At 57.7% G+C, this 13,953-nt stretch overlaps 2 protein-coding genes across 2 annotated transcripts; one reads left to right on the top strand and one right to left on the bottom strand.

Moving 5' to 3' along the window:
• Positions 1 to 206: 206 nt before the first annotated feature.
• Positions 207 to 4,302, bottom strand: LOC138102008 (olfactory receptor 14J1-like). Its single transcript, XM_068999755.1, has 2 exons — positions 4,239 to 4,302; positions 207 to 844 (listed from the first exon to the last, which is right to left on the bottom strand). Exons 1-2 carry the CDS (start codon positions 4,300 to 4,302, stop codon positions 207 to 209), a joined length of 702 nt encoding a protein of 233 aa, XP_068855856.1.
• Positions 4,303 to 11,108: 6,806 nt separating this feature from the next.
• LOC138102014 (serine/threonine-protein kinase pim-1-like) lies at positions 11,109 to 13,616 on the top strand. Its single transcript, XM_068999764.1, has 5 exons — positions 11,109 to 11,666; positions 11,788 to 11,838; positions 12,064 to 12,430; positions 13,076 to 13,252; positions 13,510 to 13,616. Exons 1-5 carry the CDS (start codon positions 11,109 to 11,111, stop codon positions 13,614 to 13,616), a joined length of 1,260 nt encoding a protein of 419 aa, XP_068855865.1.
• The last annotated feature ends 337 nt before the right edge of the window (positions 13,617 to 13,953 follow it).

The raw sequence follows: 13,953 nt of genomic DNA, 5'->3' as shown, positions 1-13,953 counted from the left end.
TTCTTTCATGTGAATACACACAGAGCAGACTCCTCATTGACACAGTCCCTGTCAACAGTCCCATTCAGCCTGTAAACAGGGAATAAGATGCATAACAAAATCTTTTGGGTACAACATTAACATAGGAGAAGAAAAAAAGCCCCCAAAGCACCACCACCAAAACAACCTGAGAAGGCAGGCTGGGCCTCTAATGATTACACTTTAGCCTATGGAGCTGAAAACAGGCAGGTTTTTGCTTCTGGAAAGCATCCAGTCATCATTTTCCTCAGGGCATCCTTGAGCTCCTGGTTCCTCAGGCTGTAGATGAGGGACTTCAGGGCTGGAGGCAGCACTGAGTACAGAACTGGCAGTGCCAGGTCCACGGATGGGGAGGACCTGGAGGGGGGCTTCAAGCAGGCAACAAAGCCAGTGCTGAGGAACAGGGAGACCATGGCCAGGTGAGGGAGGCACGTGCAAAAGGCTTTGTGCCATCCCTGCTCAGAGGGGATCCTCAGCACAGCCCTGAAGATCTGCCCATAGGAGAAAAGAAGGAACACAAATGAACCAAAAGTTAAACAGATGGAAAACACAACAAGCCCGAGTTCCCTGAGGTGGCAGTGTGAGCAGGAGAGCTTGAGGAACTGTGGGATTTCACCCAAGAACTGGCCCAGGGCACTGCCCTGGCACAGGGGCAGGGAAAATGTATTGGCCGTGTGCAGCAGAGCATTGAGAAAGCCACTGGCCCAGGCAGCTGCTGCCATGTGAGCACAAGCTCTGCTGCCCAGGAGGGTCCCGTAGTGCAGGGGTTTGCAGAGGGACACGTAGCGGTCGTAGCACTCGACGGCGGCGAGGAGGGAAAACTCCGCTGAAATGAGGAAGACAAAGAGAGAGAGAAAGAGAAAGAGAGAAAAAGAGAGAAAGAGAGAAAGAGAGAAAGAGAGAAAGAGAGAAAGAGAGAAAGAGAGAAAGAGAGAAAGAGAGAAGAGGAAGAGGAAGAGGAAGAGGAAGAGGAAGAGGAAGAGGAAGAGGAAGAGGAAGAGGAAGAGAGAAAGAGAGAAAGAGAGAAAGAGAAAGAGAAAGAGAAAGAGAAAGAGAAAGAGAAAGAGAAAGAGAAAGAGAAAGAGAAAGAGAAGGAGAAAGAGAAAGAGAAGGAGAAAGAGAGAAGGAGAAAGAGAAAGAGAAAGGGGCTGTGCAGCACCTCCTGCGTAGGAGGTGGTTGTGGTGTCCCAAAATGGAATTGTGCATGGCTTTGGGGACAGTGGTGCAGATGGAGCCCAGGTCGGTGAGGGCAAGGGTCAGCAGGAAGAAGAACATGGGCGTGTGCAGGTGCTGGCCGCAGGCTCCGGCGCTGATGATGAGGCCGCTGCCCAGGAGGGCAGCCAGGGAGATGCCCAGGAAGAGACTGAAGTGCAGGAGCTGCAGCTGCCGCGTGTCTGCCAATGGCAGCAGGAGAAAGGGGCTGATGGAGCTGCTGTTGGACATTGGCTGTGTGTGGACATGGGGACCTGTTCATGGAGAAAAGTCAGTGACAGCTTAAGGGAAACGGCTCTCAGCCAAATCAAAGCCATGTCCCACAAATGCTTCTCCTGTCACACACTGACACCTTATGGGGATTCAGAGTGTCGCCACGGAGAACGGCTTTGGCTGGCCTGGGGCCTTGCGAGAGACGAGAGACGGGGCGGGCCGGGGCCGCGTCTGGCAGGAGGCGAGACAAAGAGCAAGAGGCGAGACAAAGAGCAGGATAGTTAACGGGAGATTGGGCGAGGAGATGGTAATCTGTAGCCCTTGGAGATGTAAAACATATAACCTTAGAAGCTGAAGTTTGTAGCTGCTGAACTGTGGGTTTGGAACAGTATATAAAGATGTGACTCGTGCGAGGAAATTTGGCTTTGCATGCGGCCGGCGAAGTCCGTGTTCCATCACCGACAACACCCTTCTGTTTTTCTAGCAGATCTTCCTTCAGCTCCAGCCGCAGCCCTGCTTGGTGCTGGCTGCGTGCGACATGAGTTTCAGGGCAATTGCTCCGGGGGGTTTTATAATTCAGCCTTGCTGTGCAGAAGTGGGAGGGGGACAGCCACCTGTCCTGGTGTTACACTTTGAAACCCCAGCTAACACAAGGGCACTCCCAGGGCCCAAGAACAGGAATGGCAAAAGCTGTTAAAGTGTTCTAGAGGTTTTTACAGCTCCTCTTCATCTCCCCGGCTGACTGGTTTTGGATGTCAGAAACACTCAGCATTGCTGCTGTCCTCGGGGAGAATAGAGCGAGTTCTGTGAGGCAAGGCGGTGAGTGGAGAGTGAGGGGAGGTGCTCTGTCACTCTGTCCTGTTCCAAGATCCTCTGGGCTTTCACCCTTGTCAGACAGAGGATAATCACCCTCCCATATTTCCCTTAGAAACCATCCCAACACTGCTGAGAGCAGATCGATCCACCACAGCCCATCAAATGTCCACCCCCTTCTCGAGGTCTCAGCCCCACATTGGTAGCCAAATACACACATGGCTCATTGCACCAACCCAACAGCACTTTGTCCATCATCAAACTTCTGTGTCTCACTGTGGGGCTTTCAGGTAACACAAAGATGCTACACGACCTGTTTGCGTCCTGGAGGGAAGCTCCGAGCTTAGGGGGAATCCTCAAGAAGAAAGCCAAGTGTCCTAATGATGGCATTGGATGTAGGGAGATGGAGCTCCTTCCCTGGCTGCATTGCCCACAGCCGGGCACTGGGGCCAGCGTCACCCTGAGCCAGCTGAGCCAGCTGTGCCCCCTCCCAGAGCCCCCCAGTGCCAGGCAGATGCTCCCGGCCCTGTGCTCTGCAGAGGGAACTGGGCCCGGGACCGCAGAGCTGCCCCACAGCTCTGCTGCAGCTCTGCCTGCACAGGAGGGGCTTCACGCCTTGGAGCCCCGGCCCTGAGGGCAGAGGCTTGGCTGAGGGAGAGAGGAGGGGAGGGGGCTTGTTCAGAGGGAGGGGCTGCACTCGAGGGCATCCTGTGGAGGTCTCTAAGCTCTCCGTGCCACAACATTTCTGCCTTTTGTTTTCTCTCATTGCCTGATCTTCTCTCTGCTTGCTGAAGATCTTCCTCCTGGAGATGTTTCCCTGTGCCTGATCTCTTCCTGCCAGCACTCACAGACCCCATATCTCTGTGCACTCTCCTTGGCCCTACAGAAACCTGCCTGTTTGCAGGGCACTGGCTGGGGACAGGTTCTGTTTGCAGGTGGGAGAAAGGACAGGTCAGACTAAGCCTGGCGGGTCCAGCAAAGGTGATGCCGGTGCTCTCCGTGGGCAGAGGAGTGCCTTGAAAGCACTTTAGGAAACTCCTGCAGAGCACTCAAGTTACACTTCCCATGCCTTAGGGACTCTTAAAAATGAAGAATTCCTTTATCACTTCCCCCCCTCCCATTCCGCAAGAGTAGGAAACGGAAAACACTCTCAGGAAATTTCATCTTTATAGAAAGGCTTGTCTTGGAAATATTACTGGACTGAGCCTAAGCCCTGAGCATGTCCTCATGTTCTACACCAGGGATACTCAGAGAATGTACTTCCTGAATCCACAGTCAGTGGTATGTTCCAGCTTGAGGAGATCATTTCAGGAACTGCAGCTGCTTTGTCCTGCAGCCAGAGGCTTCCTGTGTCAAGGGCTGGGAATGATTCTCCCCCGGTCACTTGTCAGCATCTTCCCAGCCCTAACTGATGGAACCCCTCTGTGCCTCTGTGCCGTGCCCGGGCTGGCTGCAGGCAGTGCCCCAGCCGCCGGAAAGGCAGATCCTGTCCCTCCCTCATTGCTCGGGACTCTTCCCGGGGCACTGGGATGTGGGCATGTGCAATGCCAAGGGCAGGACCATGGGGTGGCCCCTGCCATGCTGCTGAGCAGCAAAAAAGAGGCAATGAGGCCCCAGGGCTGCAAGGGTCACTTGTCTCCCAACTGGCCCCAGGGGCAGGGACAGCAGCCCTGGCCAAAGTGCTGCAGAAGTTGCCTCTGTCAGGGCCTTGCAGCTTCTGCACATCCCTCTGCCCTCTCCGGCCCAGGCTGTCCTACAGTGTCCGTGCCCTGTGTCTCTGTCCCTGCAGGCTGTCCTCATCCCCCCGGCTGCCCCACCTCCCCGGCCCCTTCCTTTGCTGATGGCTCTGCGGCCTGCCTGGCTCTGCCTTGGCACGCAAAGCCTTGGGCTGCTCCAGACTCCTTCTGGGGGACACGTGGCACCACAGCACTGCCCTGGGAGAGAAATTCCTTTCTCCTTGTGTCCAGTCTGGACCTCCCCACCTGCCCTTTGCATTAATTCTTTCTTTTGCCGGCTGTTCTCTACTATGTCAAAAGGATCCACCATCTCTGAAACCACCCTTCAAGCCCTCCCAGGACTCTCCTCCACTGTCCTCAGGCTCCACTCCACTGAGCACAGAGCCCCTTTGTCCCTATGTAGTGATCATGTGCTTGAGGCCACGGGCACCTGGACAAGAAGGTCGGTTCTTTTCTACAGGAAGGAAACCACAGAACCCCAGTGTTTTGAAGGCAGATGAGAGGCAGCCACCAGAGGCCAAGGCAAGCCAGACCTGTCTGTCCTTGCAGCTTCTGTCTGAAAGCAACCCTTGGACATATGGGGAGTTTTGGAGGTGGAGTTCCATTTCAGCTGTGGGTGCCTGGACCGGAATGACAGCTCTTCTCCCCAGGAAGGAAAGGGCAGAGCCCCAGGGTTTCAAAGGCTGATTAGTGGTGGCTCAAGGAGGCCAAGGCCAGCCAGACCTGTTTGTCTTGGCAGCTTTTGTCTTGGAGCGATCCTTGGATAGAGGGAATTTGGGAGGCCAAATCCCAGTTTTGTCCATGGACGTCTGGCCAAGAAGGACAGTTCTTTTCCATTGGCAGAAAAGTGAGGAGCCCCAGTGTTTCAAAGGCAGATGAGAGCTGGCCCTCAGGAATGCAAGGGGAGCTGGACATTCCTGGCAGCTTTTGTCTGGGAGCTATTCCTTGGATAGATGGAATTTCAGAGGTGGATTCCCAGTTTTGGCCATGGATGGCTGGACTTGAAAGATGTTTTTTTCCATGGGAAGAAAAGCACAGCCCCCCACCCCGTGTTTTGAAGGCAGATGAGAGGTGGCCCCTAAGAGGCCAAGGCCAGCCTGAGCTGTCTGTCCTGGCAGGTTTCACATGGGAACAATCCTCGGATAGAATCAAATTTGGAGGTAGAATCCTAATTTCAGCCATGGGTCCCTGGAGGAGAAGGACAGTTCTTTCCCACAGAAAGGAAAGCAAGGAACTCCAGCATTTCAGGGGCAGATGAGAAGCAACCCTCAACATGCCGAGGTCAGCCGGACCAGGCAGGTGGCCCCAGGGGGCCAAGCCAACCAGTCCTGTTCCATGTTCTTTGGATCCTTGGGGCCCTGCAGCATCACAATTTTGTTCCCCTGAGGCCCAGCAATATCACAGTGGTCTCCTTGGCTCTACAGCGGCACAAAGGCCCCTTGCTTCCATGAGGCCTTGCTGTGTCCAAACGGTTTCCTTGCTTCCATGGGGCTGCAAAATACCACTATGGCCCACTGGTTCCATGAGGTCACAGAGTGTCACAGTGGTCTCCATGATTCCATAAGGTCCTGCAGTGTCACAATGGCTCCTTGGTTCTATTGGGCTCCCCAGGATCACAGTGGCCCCTTGGTTCCACAAGGCCTGGCTGTGTCACACTGGCCCTTTGCTTCCATGAGACCTTGCAGTGTCACAATGGTTTCCTTGGTTCTATGAGGCCCTGTGGTGTCACAATGGCCCCTTGATTCCATTGGGCCTCTTACTGTTACGTAGTTCTTAGTTCCGTGATGCCCTGTAGTGTCACAGTGGTCTCCTTGGCCCCATGGTGCCACGCAGTGTCCCAAGGGCCCCTTGGTTCTATGAGGCCTGGCTGTGTCACAATGGCCCCTGGCTCCCATGAGGCCCTGTGATGTCACAATGGTCTCATTGGTTCCACGAGGCCCTGCAGTTCCACAATGGCCCTTCGGTGTCACAAGGCCTTGAAGTGTCATAATAGTCTCAGCGGGTTCCCCCGCTGCTTCACAATGGCCTCCTTGGTTCCGTGATGCCCCGTAGCGTAACAATGGTATCCTTGCTTCCACACAGTCAGAATGGCCCCGTGGCCTCATGGAGCCCCACAGTGTCACTGCGATCCCCTTGATTCCACGAGGCCCTGCCGTGCTACAATGACCCCTTGGTTATACAAGGCCCTGCGGTGTCACAATGGCCCCTTGGTTCTGAAGTGTGCAAGAGCCTAATCATAGGAGAAAGGCTCCAAAAAATGCTTTGTCATTATCACTGCTCAGCACCAGAAAGGCTTCAAAAGTGCTTCGTCATTATGGCTGCTTATCATAATCACTTTTGAACGCCTGGAAACTACGTGCCGTACGGGCCGTGCATAGCCCGCCTGGAGGCCCATAAAAAGGAAGGCAAAACTGGTGCAAAATGTGGAGGCGAAAGCGAAAGGTAGAATCCCTGCCCTTTGCCTTTCCCCACACCACCACCATCGCCAGCCACGAGACACCCTGAGGCCTCCGGGAGCCGACGCCGCCCGCCTGGGGAGAACCCCCCAATCCTTCACCCTGGACTGAAATCCCGAGTGAGCTGTGCAACCCCTACCCCTGCTCCTTCGTCCCAGGCGGACCGAGGTTCAGCTGCAAGCATGGAGCCTGCATCTCGGAGGACGGGCCGCCGCTTTCCAGCCAAACTGCTCCAGAGATGGGAAGAGGCAGATAAGACGCTTCAAACAGCAGGAAAAAAAAAGGCAAAAACTTCTCCACTTCCCCCACCCTGTCTCAGCAGCAACAAAGGTAGCACAGTGTGGTGGTGACTTATCCTATGCTTTTAGAGTAACCTTGGCTTTTTCTAACTCTTCTCTACTTTTCTCCTTCTTTCTCTTTGCCTCTCTTACCATTAGATAAACAGATACCCATTTTTTTGGCACCAACATTTAATCTCGTTTGGTTTTAATCTCGTCTCTGGGAATATTTTGAACCTTCAAAGTTCTTTCCTTTTTATACTCAGAGATTTTGTTTTCTTTGCCCTTCTGGGTGTAAATCGGATAGTAACAAAGTGTCATAATGGTCTCCACGCTTCCATGAGGCCCCACGATGTCACAATGGACTTTTGGTTCCATGAACTTTCGTTCTGTCAGCAACAGTCTCCTTGGGTCCGCAGTGTCACAATGGACCCTTGGCTCCATGAGGTTCAGTAGCGTAACATGGACGCCTTGATTCCATGAGGTTGTGTAGTGTCACAATGATCTCCTTGCTTCTGCGGCCCTGCTGTGTAACAATGGGCCTGTGGTTCCATGAAGTTCTGTACTGTCAACCATGATCTCCTTGCTTGCACAGTGTCATAACTGACCCTTGGTTCCATGAGGCGCCTGGCCTCCAACAGCCTCTAAGAGACCCTTATGGCCCCTCAAGGCCCCTCACAGCCCCTCATGACCCCTCGGTGCCCCTCACAGCTCCCCAGGGCCCCTCATGGCAGCTCACAGTCCCTCACAGTTCATGGCCCCTCATGACCCTTCACAGCCCCTAACAATCTCTCATGGCCCCTCACAGCACCTCATGGCCCCTCATGGCCCCTCACGGCCCCTCACGGCCCCTCACGACTCCTCATGACCCTTCACAGCCCCTAACAAACCCTCATGGCACCTCACAGCCCTTCACAGCCCCTCATGGCCTCTCACAGCCCAAGGCATGGGACTCCTTCCGAAGGAGAAGAGATCGGGCTCTGCTTGTTCTCCTTTTATTTTGGTCACTTCACAGTGATGAGTAAAGGAAAGCTGAAATGGAGCCTTTCCCCAGCATTTCCCTCTGGGATAATTGCGGGGCTGAAGCTCTGTGCTGGCGCTGGCCCATGTGTGAACATCGCTGCAGCCCCCCACAGCCTTTGCTGTCCCCCGTGTCCATTCCCGGTCCCTGAGACCCGCCCAGCTCTGGCAGCAGCAGGAGCCACCGCGCAGTGGGCCCTGTACCGGCACAGCCGGGGCTCCTGGCCAAGAGCAGCAGCAGCGCCAGCCCCTTCCCACCTGCTTGTGCCTCGGCTTCCCAAGAGGTTTTTCCCGGTGAATTTCTGGACTAGAGACACAATCAGCCACAAACAGACCTGATTCCTCAGAGCCCGGCTGTGCTGCCCTGATGCAACCTTCAGAGAAAGAAAGGATCCGGTTCCAGCACTGTTCCCAGCACTGTTTCACTCATCCTCAGGTGACAGCAGGAGGCTTTTCTTGCATTTGCCTTGGGAATTACAGATCATGGCTGCTCTTCCCCCTCTTCTGGTTGCCACTTGAATTTTATCTGAAAAACTGCAATTGCCTCTTTTGATCGGTGCTAGCCACAGTGCTTTTCTGATGGGGAATTCAGATGCTTTGTTGCAGGCATCCTGATTAGCAGATCTTGAAATGTTCACAGGTCTATAAGCAAAAAGTCGAGGAGAATGAAAGCCATACAGGCCACATTCACAGCGCTCAAACACAGCCCTGTTGCTGGTGCTCTTGAAATAGAATCAGCTGCCAGAGGCCAGCACAGAAATTGCCTCTGGAGTGTGGAATGAAACGAAAAAATCCACCGGGAGAAAGAGGAAGCAGAACTTCTGCACTCGCTTCATTGCTTCTTCCCAGCAGCAGGAGACGTGGATGTCCAGAGGTACGTCCCGCTGCTGCTGACCACAGCGAGAGCACAGCCTGCTGCCCAGTCCCAGCGGGACCCCGAGCCCAGCCCGGGGAGCTCCCGCAGCGTCGGCAGCTCAGCGGACGCGGTGCCAGGGCCGCAGCCCCGGGAACACGCCCGCCCATTGTGGGGCAGCGGCGCAGGCCCAATGTCCTGCGGCCCAAACTTGCTGCTGCTGCTGCTGCTGCTGCTGCTACGCAAGGCCCATCCTTCTCCCCCTGCTCCTCTCCCAGCACGGCGCAAATTGCACCTCGCGGGATGCTTCCCCGGAGGCTGCTCAGGCGCCCCGCTCCTCTTTCCACCTGAGCGTCACTGCGGAGGAATCTTTGGCGCACTTCCGTAAGCCCGGGCCTCTCGCTTCGTGCTGAATCGGGGATGCAAATGGCCTTGTTAGGAAAGTCAAAAGCCAAGGGAATGGATTAGGAATTATTTGAAAAAACTACCCTTCTTCCAGGCAAGGTACACCAAGTCATTTCCCGCATTTCTCCTTTGCTGATTCTTTCAGTCGCCTGCTCGGCGAGCTCCAGCTTCTTCTGCTGCTTCCTGTGAACCGATTGCACTCTCGATTTGAGCACCAACGCACCAGATGTGCAAGTATCTACGCTGAACTCAGAAACCAACTGCCTCTGTCAGACCATTTTCACAGTCCAGCTCACTTGCAAGATGTCCACTGAGAGCTTGGAAGGATTAGCCCCCAGCTCTCCACTTCTGGCTGCAGGCTCCGGAGATTCTTTCTCTCCATTCAGCCAGCCTAACAATTGCTGCTACCCCCTCCTCCTGTTTCCTTAGCCTACAACAGTAACGACGAAAACCTTACCCACGGCACAACTCGCTAGTCCACCAGGAGGAGAAAGGACAAGTTGTCAAGCTCTCAAAACCTTGGTCCTGCTTTGCTGCAAGAGTCCTGCTGCACGCACAGTGTGGCAAGCCAAGAGAAGCTGCATGTGATGGCACATCTTGTGACAGGAGCTCCAGCTCGGTCTCCAGGAAAGGGTCTTGAAAAGAGCAAACATCACTGTGGACAAGATTCTTGCAAAAGCAAAACAGCTTCCCAGAAGGGACATGCAAACGGAAAGAAACAACCCAAGATGTTCCCGTATACTATTAATTGCTTCCCTTCTATGCTCCCCTTTTCTGTCTTGCACTAGTTCTACCTCACAGTCCTTCCAAACTGATCTTACCTCAAACACCTAGGACTTAGCAAGTTTGAGACACTCTACAATACCAAGAGCTACACACAGCTTGCCTTCTCCCTGTTTGGCTTTGAAAGCAATGCTGGAGACCCCAGAAGCCTGCCAAGGGAAGATTTTAGAGCCCAGTGCCTTGCTCGGCTCTGGCTTCTAGAGACAGGGCATGTGCTCCCATGGGACTGCACCCTCAGCAGTGACAATAGACAGCAGCAGCAACAAAGGTGATTCCCATGACACTGTCGCAGGGCTCAAGACTCCGTGTCTTGGCTTCACATGGCAAAGCTCACTGTCCGTTTGGACAGACTCAGCATCCAAACTAGTCTGCTTTTCTACCTGTGTCAATGAACAGAAGGAGAGGGAAACCAGCCAGCAGTTTCTTTGCAGAGAGGGCCTTTGTTCCAGGCTGAAAGTGCTGGATTGGCAGGGAGGAGGCAAACAGCTGAGAGCTTAGCTGCTCTATTGGACCGGCATCAGAACTCAGCAAAAAGAGTGTTTCCATTCTTTTATTTGAAGCCTCCTATCGGCAGTCTCCGATTTTCACCTGGAACCGGACAAGAAAACAGCAACAGCCCTGCCGACGAGGGCACCGCGCCGGGCACGGCCCCGCCGCTCGCACTGCCCACGCCGAGCGGCCGGGGAGCAGCGCTGCACCGCGCAGGGGCTGCACGTCTCCCTCCTCACGTCCTGCTCTGCCCTCCCACGGGGCTGCCTCTGCCTGGCGCTGGCAGGCTCCTCATTCAGCACTTTGCTCTGCTCCAGGCGAAAAGCGCGGACAGCGCTTTGGTTGCTCGCGAGCAAGAGACCGCGGCGCGGGGCGAGCCAGCAGCAGCAGGGGCAAGTTGCAAGACTGCCGCAAGGAAGAGTTACAATCTGGTGAAGAAGAAGCTAAACAAGACGGTGCGTTTGGCGCGGCTGCGGGAGGAAGAGATGCTCCGGGACTCCGCTTCGGCCCCGGAGCGGCCCGTGCTGGCCCGGGGCGCGCGGGGCTCGGCCGCGGGGCGCGCGGGGGAAAAACGGACACCCGGGCAACAGACACACGGACACGCGGACCAACGCTCCCAGCGCTTCGGCGGCAGCAGCGGCAGCAGCAGCAGCGGCAGCAGCGGCAGCAGCAGCGGCAGCAGCAGAAGAGCAATACAAGAGCAGCGGTTCTCCAGACCCTCTGCGTTCCTTCTCCTGTTCCTCCTCTCCTTCTCCCAGTGTCCCGCATCCCCTGTCCCGCTCTCCCTTCAGTGCTCCACCCCCTCCGCCCCTTCCGCGGCCTCCCTCTCCCCATGCCAGGCCGGGCCATGCGCCCGGCCCGCCCCCGGCCCCGGGCGGGGCTGCGCCCTCCCCGCCCCCGGGCGTCCCGCCGCGGTCTCGCCTCCGCCCGGCTCTTGCCCTACTGGCGGTGGCGCCGCTGGGCGGGCATCAGTGCCTGCCTCTTGGGCAGCACTGTTAGCCTCTGGCTCCGGCTGGCCCGGCCCCGGCCCCGGCCCCGGCCCCGGCCCCGGCTCCTCCCGGGACCCGCCGAGGAGACAGACGGCGCGGCCGCTCCCGCCGCGTCCGCGGCGTCTTCCCCGGTCCGAGCTCTTCCGCTCGGCAGCGCGGCCCCCGCCCCCGAGCCGCCGGTGTCCCCTTCGAAAGAGGCAACATCTGGGGATACCCGGCCCGGGGCGGTTGAGGAGCGCCCGGCGGCCGTTTCTGGCCCCGGGCCGAGCGCTGACAGCCGCGTCTCGCCGGCAGGGAATGCGCTGCAGGGCCTGAGGGAGCGCTACCTGGAGGGTTCGCTGCTGGGGCGCGGCGGCTTCGGCAGCGTCTTCGCGGCCACGCGGCTCTCGGACGGCGCCCCGGTGAGTGGCGGGGCCGGCGGCGGGCGCAGGAGGCGGGGGGCGGAGGAGGGCGCAGGAGAAGGAGGATGGGGCTCGGCAGGGCGGGCGGCGAGCTCAGCCCGCTGCTCCCCTTGGCTTGCAGGTGGCCATCAAATGGGTGCCACGGACCCGCATCCGTCATTGGGGCGAGCTGGTGAGTGAGCGGGGGGGATGGGGTGGGGGTGGTGGGCAGCGGGAGAAGGCGGGGCATGACGGGCGGGGATGAGCCGAGGCCCGGGAGGGTGGAAGGCGCCAGGACGCCTCGGGGGAGAGCGGGCGTGGGGGCAGCGGAGGGCGCAGAGCATCCCGGGCTGGGCGAGGGCTTCCCGAGCCCTGGCACGGCATCAGCCCCACTGACGGCATCGTGCTCCTCCCGCAGCCCAACGGCACCAGCGCACCACTCGAGGTCGTGCTGCTGGACAAGGTGTCCACCGGCTTCCCTGGTGTGGTGCAGCTCCTCGAGTGGCTCGAGCTGCCCAGCAACGTGGTGCTGGTGATGGAGCGGCCGGAGCAGTCTCAGGACCTGCTCCATTTCATTCGAGCGCGGGGCTTCCTGTCCGAGGAGGTGGCACGGGAGCTGTTCCGCCAGGTCCTGGAGGCCGTGCGGCACTGCACCAGCTGCGGGGTCCTTCACAGGGACCTGAAACCAGAGAACATCCTGGTTGACCTGGCCACGGGCCAGGCCAAATTGATTGACTTTGGCTGCGGCACCTACCTGCAAGACACAGCCTACACCAGCTTTGCAGGTGAGTCCTCACCAGGGTAGGCTCCCGGTGCCGGCATCTCGCGGCCCAACCTGGCTGTGGCAGCGGGGATTCTCCCTTTTGATGCCAGTCATGGGACCGAGTTTTCAGCCCAGTTGCTTTTGAGTGCGGGTGGCCGGGGGGCCATCTTCCAGCCCTGCTGGCAGCCTTCGCCAGCCACTCTGCCCAGGACTGGCGCTGGGGCTGGGGCAGCCAGTGTGACAAAAACACACCCATGGGTGGGGGTAGCAGAGGGGGGGGGGGCCAGAAGCTGTGCACCCGCCGGTTTGGTGTGCAGGCAAGAACCGGCTTGGACTGCTCAGCTCGCCTTGTTTGCCTTGGCTTCAGAATGTTTTTTTGGGGCAATGCAGGCAGGGAGGGTGAAGGCATGGTTTTCCCACCCCCGGCACTGAGCGGGTTTTCCCTTTGCATGGAATGCTTGAGCCTTGCCAGGGCTTCCGCTGCCCTCTTGTGACACCGGTGGCTTCTTTTACAACCCCCAGTTTGTCCACAAGTCACAGGCGCTGGCGAGAGGGCAGCGGGTCATGCCGCGTGCCACCGGTGCGGCCCCTGCGTGCCCAGGGATGCTGGGGCGAGGCTCCGGGAGCAGGCAGCATCCCGCTAATGAAGTGCCTCTCTATTCCGTAGGAACACCAGCGTACAGCCCCCCGGAATGGACCCATTTTGGCTGGTACTACGGCGAGGCAGCTACCGTCTGGTCCCTGGGCATCGTGCTGCACCAGATGGTCTGCGGGCGGCACCCGTTCCCGAAGGGCCGGAACATCAGCTGGGGCCAGCTGTCGCTCCCAGAACGGCTCTCTCAAGGTGGATGCTCATCCCTGCGGCACGGGGGGAATAGCAGTACTGGGAGACAGCAGCGGGCTCATGAGCATCCCGCTCTGGCAGCTGCCGAGGAGGTGGCACATGCCTCGCTCTCCTGCTCTCCTCCAAAACAAAGAATGGATGGGAAAGTTCAGGCACAGCTCGGAGCCCCCATGGCATGGCCTGGGCATGGCAATAGTGGGGCAAAGCGGACAGGAGCCTTCTGCAACTGACCGGCGCTTTCTGGTTTCTCCCCACAGACTGCAAGGAACTGATCAGATGGTGTCTGTCCCTGCACTCCTTGGACAGGCCCTCATTAGAAGACCTGTCGTGTGATCCTTGGCTGCAGGATATTCATCATCCATAGAAGAAGGGAGAGAGCCACAGGCACACTTTGATCCAGGGAGCCGGTAAGTTACAGCTCCACACGTGCCTTGGCCAGAAGAAGCCAAGAAACGCAGGCTTTTTTGCCCTGCCTGTATTGCTGCGCAGGGGTCGTCAGATGGGGACCCGCAGCCCTTGTGCTGGCGCTGAGCTGCTCTTCCCAGCACTGGTGGCCGCCGTGCAAGCTGCTTTTGCTTGTCCTGCTTCACTGACAGCCGGGGCCCTGGGCGGGGCACTGACAGCCTGCTCTCAGCCGCAGGGAAGAAGGAGCCCCTGGAGAAGCTGTACTCCTGCTGCTGCTGGAGACATGGAGGACGACG

The sequence above is a fragment of the Aphelocoma coerulescens genome, unplaced genomic scaffold, assembly GCF_041296385.1.
Source record: "Aphelocoma coerulescens isolate FSJ_1873_10779 unplaced genomic scaffold, UR_Acoe_1.0 HiC_scaffold_60, whole genome shotgun sequence".
Classification (NCBI taxonomy): domain Eukaryota; kingdom Metazoa; phylum Chordata; class Aves; order Passeriformes; family Corvidae; genus Aphelocoma; species Aphelocoma coerulescens.
The sequence above is the reverse complement of the archived record's forward strand: the minus strand, read 5'-3'. Positions and strand labels throughout refer to the sequence as shown.

Bases quoted from the DNA above. Each gene is read 5' to 3' on its own strand.
- LOC138102008 (XM_068999755.1), bottom strand. From the start codon at position 4,302: ATGGTGGATCCTTTTGACATAGTAGAGAACAGCCGGCAAAAGAAAGAA. The intron at 845-4,238 runs GTGGGGAGGTCC...TCCTCATTTCAG, and splicing joins AGAATTAATGCAAAGGGCAG to CGGAGTTTTCCCTCCTCGCC.
- LOC138102014 (XM_068999764.1), top strand. From the start codon at position 11,109: ATGCCAGGCCGGGCCATGCGCCCGGCCCGCCCCCGGCCCCGGGCGGGG. The intron at 11,839-12,063 runs GTGAGTGAGCGG...CTCCTCCCGCAG, and splicing joins TCCGTCATTGGGGCGAGCTG to CCCAACGGCACCAGCGCACC. The intron at 12,431-13,075 runs GTGAGTCCTCAC...TCTATTCCGTAG, and splicing joins AGCCTACACCAGCTTTGCAG to GAACACCAGCGTACAGCCCC.